General features: G+C 51.6%; 1 protein-coding gene across 1 annotated transcript; it reads left to right on the forward strand.

Annotated features, from left to right (window-relative positions):
• Nucleotides 1-3,978: 3,978 nt before the first annotated feature.
• On the forward strand, nucleotides 3,979-5,681 carry LOC136951360 (uncharacterized membrane protein C3orf80). The gene has a single exon (XM_067245713.1). It carries the CDS (start codon nucleotides 3,979-3,981, stop codon nucleotides 4,657-4,659), a length of 681 nt encoding a protein of 226 aa, XP_067101814.1. The 3' UTR covers nucleotides 4,660-5,681.
• The last annotated feature ends 3,982 nt before the right edge of the window (nucleotides 5,682-9,663 follow it).

The following is a 9,663-nucleotide window of genomic DNA, read 5'->3' on the forward strand; positions in this document are numbered from 1 at the left end:
AACAACACGCTATTTTATGGAAGGTAATTATGTTGTAGTTATCAACGGAGGGAATCTGACACCCTAGCTCATCTAGCTGATCTCACAACATTTATGTCGTCGGCTGTTTACATTGATTACGCGAGGTTTTGATATAGAGATCAGTCCAGCGGAGTGCGACCGCCATTGGCTCCTTCTAAAGGGCGGGATAATAAGGCCCGCCTCCGAGGACAGTGCTGCTGCTGTATTATAGCCAATGAGAGGGCAGTAAATAGACTTTTAATGAGTAAGGGATATAAATATTAGATACATTTTAAATTATGTGCTTTTCTTTTTAGTAAGAGAGTCCAATCAAACGTAGGCCTACTATTAAAGGGACGATTTATGAAATGTACGGGTCATCAAATTTTTTTTCCAAATTGAGTATGTTTAAAGTGAATTTATAGGTCTATATGAGAACATGCATCCACTGCGATGTTTTTCTAACCTGGGTGTATTTTCTGATCCTTTCGAGCGGGAAAATGAACGAGACACATCTGCATGTAGTACTCCGTCATACCACCAGGTGTCGCAACGCTCAATAGAAACCATTTCTCTAACTGCGCAAGCAACAACATCCAAATCTACAACCTCCACACACACACTCACACATGCACGCACGCGCGCGCGCGCGCACTCACACACACACACACAGGACAACCCAACACTGCTCCCCAGAATAGATCAGCGCCGCTCTCTGTCCAGAAAACGAGATGAGAGTTGTGAGGAAAGACCTGCTCACATTTCTGTTTACAACTTCTCTCCTCCTCCCATCTCTCCTTTCATCCATCTCTCCTCCCCTCCATCTTTCCTTCCTTCATCTCTTAATTAGACAGTTCTGTGTGTGTGTGTGTGTGTGTGTGTGTGTGTGTGTGTGTGTGTGTGAGAGAGAGAGAGAGAGAGAGTGATGGTGTGTGCATGAGTGTGTGTGAGTGAGTGTGTGATGGTATGTGGGTGAGAGCGTGAGTGTGAAGATCTGCAGTAGACCTGAGCTTACAGAGATGGGCAGACCTGGAGAAGAAATGTCCCTTATTGTATTCCAGTATTCTATAGAAACATGTAAAAACATTACCAGCAGGGATCTGATCTGAGACCAACAGGGATCAGAGACCAGTAGGGATCTGATCAGAGACCAGCAGAGATCAGAGACCAGCAGGGATCAGAGACCAGCAGGGATCAGAGACCAGCATGGATCAGAGACCAGCAGGGATCAGAGACCAGCAGGGATCTGATCTGAGACCAGAAGGGATCTGATCTGAGACCAGCAGGGATATGAGACCAGCAGGGATCAGAGACCAGCAGGGATATGAGACCAGCAGGGATCAGAGACCAGCAGGGATCAGAGACCAGCAGGGATCAGAGACCAGCAGGGATCAGAGACCAGCAGGGATCAGAGACCAGCAGGGATCAGAGACCAGCAGGGATCTGATCAGAGACCAGCAGGGATCTGATCTGAGACCAACAGGGATCAGATGAAACCAGCAGGGATCAGATGAGACCAGCAGGGATCTGAGCTGAGACCAGCAGGGATCAGATGAGACCAGCAGGGATCAGGTGCATCAGAAAACCCAGGAACAGACCGGAGAGAAGAGGGTCTTTGTTTGGCTGAGATCAGCCGTGATAGCTGAGCTGGTTGTTCATCTCCTTCTGTGGAAATATGAAAGCTGCAATTCATCACCACAGACACACCCCCCCCCCCGAGCCCTGCGGGGATGACTGACCGACTGCAACACATTGTATCAAATTAATGGACACGCGCTGTATGTTTATTAAGGTAATTAATTCAGGGTAAAATGTCTCTGAGTGCTGTGTTAGCAGGATGCTTTGTGCAGTTTAAGTCTTGGGCTGTTGAGTGTGTTACTGATCGTTCTGGATCGTTTTCGATCACTCTATTCTTTCTCTCTCCTCTCCCTCTCTCTACTCTCTCCCTCTCTACTCTCTCTCTCCCTCTCTTTCCCCACCTAACAACTTCCCAACCCACTCTGTTTTTACACACACAGTAGTGCACACACAACCGCACCGACACACAAACTCATACATTCAAACATACATACACACATGTGCATATGAACACACACCACACATACACCTAGACTTCTACTCACACATGGTCTCTCTCTACTCTCTGGAGGTTCAGGAGAGGATGGGGAGACTGGGGGGAGGTAAGGGAGGGGGAGGAGAGACTCAGGGAGGTAAAGGGAGGGGGAGGAGAGGAGGAAGAGGAGAGACTCAGGGAGGTGAAGGGAGGGGGAGGAGATGAGGAAGAGATGGAGAGAGAGAGAAAGAACATATGAAGGCTTGAGAAGCAGAAATGTAATTTTCCGTGGTAAAACCCCCCCACAAAAGATGCAAACGTTTTGGCTTTACCTCAGTCTATTAAATGACAAAACAGCAGCGCATCAGATCAGCCCAGCCTGTGTTCTGTGAGGGCAGGCCTGATAGGGGCATATATTGATTAGATATTTGTTCAACTGGTAAAAAAAAGCTTCTCTCCTCGTATCACATGTCCGTATTAGAGCCAGATTACTGGCAGAAATATGATGCTGCATAAATAAGCTCTTCTTTCACTAAATTTCACGTCATAATGCTCCGGTAATTGAATTTGAAGCAGTGTGCATTAGGGACGGTAGAGAAAGTGTGTGTGTGTGTGTGGGGGGGGGTAGAAGCTACAAGATACAGGACAAACAAAACAAGATGGTCGGCCAATTTTCAATGACTGGTTTTAGAATCTATTGTATGTATGAATGGCTCACCTGGTCTTGTGCCAATAAATCGAGTTACCTGTGAAAAACATTTTTACATTTGATTCATTTAGCAGCTTCTTTTATCCACAGCGCCATAACAGGAAGTAGAGCGTTACATCAGGGATCAGAACAGGAAGTAGAGCGTTACATCAGAGATCAGAAGAGCACAGTTCTAACAGAGTTCTAACTGACCTGGCACAGAACAAAGTAAACACCAGTTACCAGGCTGGAAACAATCTCATCTACAGATGTTCTACCATCTCCTATCAATCACCCAGATAACACAGCACAGGAACAGGCTGATAACACAGCACATGAACAGGCTGATAACACAGCACATGAACAGGCTGATAACACAGCACAGGAACAGGCTGATAACACAGCACAGGAACAGGCTGATAACACAGCACAGGAACAGGCTGCGGGATTGTTTTCTGAGGGTGAATTTGCATAATGGTTGTCTAGGTGTTATGGGTAGGAGTGTATAGTTCAGTGGTTAGAGCATTAGACTACAAATCAAGAGGTTGCAGGTCTGGTCATCTTACTTTAAAAAAGGACATTCATCTCCTTAATCATCACCAACCATATACATCACTTGTAGATAGTTTAATGTATGGATTATCCCCCCCCCCCCCCCCCCCCCCCCCACTCCCTGATATATGGAAACATAGATCGCTCAAGTCCTTGGGTCATTTCAGCCTTCTTAATGTAAAAATGATCAATTATTCAAAGGCAATCGTTTAGGTGACTGTCAGATGTGCACAGGCAAGCCAGGATTCTTTCCTCCAAGCACGTTCCTCCGTCAAACCCGTCTGTCAAAAACAAGTAGCCATCTTCATATTCCTGGACATTGATGGGGATTGACTGACCGTTCTAACTGTGTCTGTCCAACCAGGTCTGCGGGGGTTCTGTGTCAGTGATATCAGGATATCTGGAATGTAAAACAAATCCTTGGACTGTGGATTGTCAACTGGTCAGCGCGTAAAGACCAAAGAGGGTATCTTCCACGCGACACCGGCGGAATAAAGCAACTCGGTTAACGGACCCGGTGCACGGGGGATATCCCGTTCTGCACTGCTCATGACAGCGACCACATCTGCACGGGGCAGACCGAACACCGCTCATATTTCCTATCATCTTAAGGAAGCACGCACGGGCTCACGCACGCGCGCAGTTTGCAGACAGGACGACCGGGACAGTCCGTTATCAGAGTATAATGCCGCGTCTCTCCAAGACGACGTGCATCTTCACCGCCTTCCTGTCCGGGGCTCTGATCTCCGCGTGCCAAGCAGCCCCGAGCTGCGGAGAAGTCAGGTGTGCCGAGGGCCAGCAGTGTTGCCCGCCAACCGTCACCGGTAACGGCAGCGCGAGCCCCGCGGTACGCTGCTGCAAGCTTCCCATCAACATCTTCTTCGATAACGTGGGCTTGTGGACACGGAAGCTCTCCGGCATCCTCATCCTGCTTCTCCTGTTCGCCATGGGATACTTCATACAGCAGATCATTTGCCCGCGGCAGCGCCGACAACCGAACAACGACAGACCAGACGATCCGTCACTGTTCCACGTGCATGCCACCGCGTCCCAGGACTCGCTGCTGGACCGCTACTCCGAATACAGCCTGGCTGACTTCACTTCTCCCAACCTACCGACCTACGACGAGGTGAAATACCTACCGACGTACGAGGAATCAATGCAAGACATGCACAGAGACCGGTCAGATGACAACTTGTTGGCCCAGAATGAGGGCACTGCTCCGGGCAGAGGCAGGGCAGCGGGACCGGGCAGAGCCAGGGCAGGACCGGGCAGAGCCAGGGCAGGACCGGGACTCCGGGATGAGGGACAGGATATCCTGGAAGTGTCAGGACACAGCACACGAGCTTGCAGGAACTCGGTTTGAGGGAATGACACACAATGACACTTACTAGGATAGCCCATATATTTGTTTTATTTTAATATCAAAAGAGGATATTTGAAAATGCTATAGCCGAATAAATTAGGCTATTGTAAGTGCAATTATAAGTTGCTACAATGAATGTTGAAAATGAATGTGGACTTTTTTGTGTTTTAGTCTGAATTTGGGGGTCTACTTGTTGTACGCACGTGATCCTAAATGAGAGGAAAGGAGAGAGGGACCCTGAGATTAGAAAAATTATATACATTTAGCAGACGCTTTAATCCAGAGCGATGTACAAGAGAGTAGCCTTTATATAGAACAAGGATCTGAAGCGCATGATAACAATATTTAACGATTAAAATAAGTTAAGTCTTTCTAGAGTGATTCTGTACCTCGCTAGACCGTTTTCTCGTTCCTTTCCTGCTCGAGCCACGTTCACCAAAACTCCTGTCAGCAGGGTCTGAAAGCTTATTTATCTTCATGTATTTATTCTCAGATAAATGTGCATGGTTATGAAGGGTCAGGCTCGTTGTGGCCTGAGTTTCCCACACCCCGCGCCGTGCCGGGAAGACGTTCTTGCGCATCTGTATGTGAACGTTTGGTAACGTCAGCACATCACATTTATCCCAAATCAGTAGGCTTTCAGCATGACTGTAGGGTTCTCTCTATCAGCCAGCCCCACACACACACAGACACACACACACACACACACACACACACACATGCATACAGACTCACATACAGACACATGGTCCTGAATTTGCAGTCAGCGTAGAGGGCCTGCAGACACACACACACACCTACGGCGTAGAAGATTTGTATCTACAACTCCTGCAGGGTAGAAGATGGGTTGGTCTCATAGACCTCAGAGGTGGAGTGTTTAACTACATATCAAGATGCTGCAGGTTAAAATCCCTGTCGCTCGTTTTCTGGATAGAAGTGTCTGCTAAATTAACATGTTATAAATTATTTCCGCCTGTAAGGCTAGGAGCCAGACAGACAGTCCAGTTTTGGTATAGAAAGCACCTGCTAAATAAATACATTCTTTTCTTACTTTATGAGTAATGTGGATGATGTCGGTTTGTACATCGTTTGTACATGGAGGGGGAGAGACAGGTGGAGAGAGGAGAGAGGGGGAAAGACCTGGGAGAGACAGGTGGAGAGAGCAGAGAGGGGGAAAGACCTGGGAGAGACAGGTGGAGAGAGCAGAGAGCAGAGAGGGGGAGAGACCTGGGAGAGACAGGTGGAGAGAGAAGAGAGGGGGAATGACCTGGGAGAGACAGGTGGAGAGAGCAGAGAGGGGGAGAGACCTGGGAAAGACAGGGGGAGAGAACAGAGAGGGGGAGAGACCTGGGAGAGACAGGGGGAGAGAGAGCAGAGAGGGGGACAGACCTGGGAGAGACAGGGGGAGAGAGCAGAGAGGGGGAGAGACCTGGGAGAGACAGGTGGAGAGAGCAGAGAGGGGGAGAGACCTGGGAGAGACAGGGGGAGAGAGAGCAGAGAGGGGGAGAGACCTGGGAGAGACAGGGGGAGAGAGAGCAGAGAGGGGGAGAGACCTGGGAGAGACAGGGGGAGAGAGAGCAGAGAGGGGGAGAGACCTGGGAGAGACAGGGGGAGAGAGCAGAGAGGGGGAGAGACCTGGGAGAGACAGGGGAGAGAGCAGAGAGGGGGAGAAACAGGGGGAGAGAGAGAAGGGAGACAGGAGAGGAGACAGGAGAGGAGGAGAGACAGGAGGAGAAACACCATCATGTTCCAGGTATTGATTCACCATCTTGGCAGACCAAGAGTCTAGGGGCATCTTAATAGCCTCGTGGTTTTGATTTCCGATGTCAACATCGACCTGTTGACTATAGCCTGGCCTGGGGGCTGGGCTGGGCTGGCCTGGGCTGGGACTGGGCTGGGCTGGGGGCTGGGCTGGGCTGGGCTGGGGGCTGGGCTGGGCTGGGGGCTGGGCTGGGGGCTGGGCTGGCCTGGGCTGGGGGCTGGGCTGGGGGCTGGGCTGGCCTGGGCTGGGGGCTGGGCTGGGGGCTGGGCTGGGCTGGGGGCTGGGCTGGGGGCTGGGCTGGCCTGGGCTGGGGGCTGGGCTGGCCTGGGGGCTGGGCTGGCCTGGGCTGGGGGCTGGGCTGGGGGCTGGGCTGGGGGCTGGCCTGGGCTGGCCTGGGCTGGGGGCTGGGCTGGCCTGGGCTGGGGGCTGGGCTGGGGGCTGGCTAAAGGCTCCCTGTGGATCTAGAGACCTAACACCAGCCCTAACACCAGCCCTAACACCAGCTCTGCATCTGTGGACAGGATGGGCTGCCTGACCAGTCCTCCTGCCTGGCTCAAGGTCCCAGTCGTGGAATCAACACGGTTTCCAGTTCAATACCCCCGGTGACGCCCTCGCCAGCCACACCCTGCTCACCTCAGGACACTCAGCTGTACCACGCTCTGTGGAGCAGGCAGGAGCCTATTAAAGGAAGTGCATCTATCCACTTCAGAACCACCAGAACCAACATTATTTTAAAGAGCCCAAAACCAACGAGTGCATTCATTACCATGGAGGTTTGTGAGGGGGGAGGATGTGGGCCAGCTCAGATGTGGAGGTTTGTGAGGGGGGAGGACGTGGGCCAGCTCAGATGGAGCGTGTCACACCCGTCCACTTCAACATCAACGTTGTGGTTTTTATAGCTGACCCACAGCACAATCACTCTGGTCTAACACTTATCAGGATGGTTCTAGAACTCTCTGGTCTAACACACTTATCAGGATGGTTCTAGAACTCTCTGGTCTAACACACTTATCAGGATGGTTCTAGATCTCTCTGTTCTAACACACTTATCAGGATGGGTTCAGAGTGTCTAGGTCTACTGAGAAGAACAGGAAATGGATGGATGAATGGATGGATAGGTGGATAAATGGATGGATAGATATATGGATATATAGATGGATGGATACATGGATATAGAGGGATGGATGACTGCATTTCAACAATACATGTATTGATAATTTGTTCTATCAATCCCATCCAGGTCATGGATGGTATCACACCGTCTGTGGCTGCCATGCTCTTTCTCTCTTTCCCCCCTCCCTCTCACCCTCTCTTTCCTAACCCCTGCCTTTTCTCTTTCTCTTTTCTCTCTTAGTTGCTCCTCCTCTCTGCCTGTCTCAGTGTGTGTTCTGGGACCAGCCCTGCCCAGACCGCTCATGTTTCCAGCATTAAAGTTTAATCAGATTGAGTAAAAAGGATCTACAGAGGGAGGAGAGCCCAGCTAGGATCTGGATGAGACACAGAAACACAACAGCCAGAGTAACCTGACACCTCCCAGTCACACTCAGTTTCCATCTCCTCCTCCTCTCCATCTCCTCTCCTTCTCCTCTCCATCTCCTCCTCTCCATCTCCTCCTCCTCAACAATCTCCTCTCCATCTCCTCTCTTTCTCCTCCTCTCCATCTCCTCTCCTTCTCCTCTCCATCTCCTCCTCTCCATCTCCTCCTCCTCAACAATCTCTTTCCTCCTCCTTTTCCTCTAGTAAACCCCTCAGGGGGTAGGGAGCAGTGTGACCCAGAGTGTGGGGAGACAGGCAGAGTGGGGAGGGATTGCCCAGCACGTCATGTATTCTGTGAATCAGACAACAGAATTATTGTTAATGGTGCAGTTATTCAATCCCTGGATGGGGATAAACAGCAGAGAAACCAAGAGAAGATCGATGAGACTTACACTCCTCTACATCCAGCCCAGTCAGTGTCTGAGAGAAAGAGGCTGTCTTAGGGCAGGGCATGGTCCATCTGTGTTTGTTTGGTGTTGGGTGTGTGTACACGTATTACCTCTGTATCTTTGGTGGGTGTGTGTTTGGTGTGTGTACATTTGCGTGTGTTTGGTGTGTGTACATTTGCGTGTGTTTGGTGTTGTATTGTAGTAAGTCTGGGTGTTTGTTTGAGAGGAAATACAGTATATATATAGAGTATGAGATATGAAATGGCAGATTTCAGTTTTCTGGGGTTAATGTGTGTGAAACCTGACCCTCCCGGATAGCCTCCTCTCTGACTCCACCAGGAGGTCCTCTCCTCCTCCTCCTCCTCCCTGAGACCAGACTCCACCAGGAGGTCCTCTCCTCCTCCTCCTCCCTGAGACCAGACTCCACCAGGAGGTCCTCTCCTCCTCCTCCTCCTCCCTGAGACCAGACTCCACCAGGAGGTCCTCTCCTCCTCCTCCTCCTCCCTGAGACCAGACTCCACCAGGAGGTCCTCTCCTCCTCCTCCTCCCTGAGACCAGACTCCACCAGGAGGTCCTCTCCTCCTCCTCCTCCTCCTCCCTGAGACCAGACTCCACCAGGAGGTCCTCTCCTCCTCCTCCTCCACCTCCTTGAGACCAGACTCCACCAGGAGGTCCTCTCCTCCTCCTCCTCCCTGAGACCAGACTCCACCAGGAGGTCCTCTCCTCCTCCTCCTCCTCCCTGAGACCAGACTCCACCAGGAGGTCCTCTCCTCCTCCTCCTCCTCCCTGAGACCAGACTCCACCAGGAGGTCCTCTCCTCCTCCTCCTCCTCCTCCCTGAGACCAGACTCCACCAGGAGGTCCTCTCCTCCTCCTCCTCCTCCTCCCTGAGACCAGACTCCACCAGGAGGTCCTCTCCTCCTCCTCCTCCTCCCTGAGACCAGACTCCACCAGGAGGTCCTCTCCTCCTCCTCCTCCCTGAGACCAGACTCCACCAGGAGGTCCTCTCCTCCTCCTCCTCCTCCTCCTCCTCCCTGAGACCAGACTCCACCAGGAGGTCCTCTCCTCCTCCTCCTCCCTGAGACCAGACTCCACCAGGAGGTCCTCTCCTCCTCCTCCTCCTCCCTGAGACCAGACTCCACCAGGAGGTCCTCTCCTCCTCCTCCTCCTCCTCCTCCCTGAGACCAGACTCCACCAGGAGGTCCTCTCCTCCTCCTCCTCCTCCCTGAGACCAGACTCCACCAGGAGGTCCTCTCCTCCTCCTCCTCCTCCCTGAGACCAGACTCCACCAGGAGGTCCTCTCCTCCTCCTCCTCCCT

Source organism: Osmerus mordax, chromosome 11 (assembly GCF_038355195.1).
Source record: "Osmerus mordax isolate fOsmMor3 chromosome 11, fOsmMor3.pri, whole genome shotgun sequence".
In the NCBI taxonomy this organism is placed as follows: Eukaryota; Metazoa; Chordata; class Actinopteri; order Osmeriformes; family Osmeridae; genus Osmerus; species Osmerus mordax.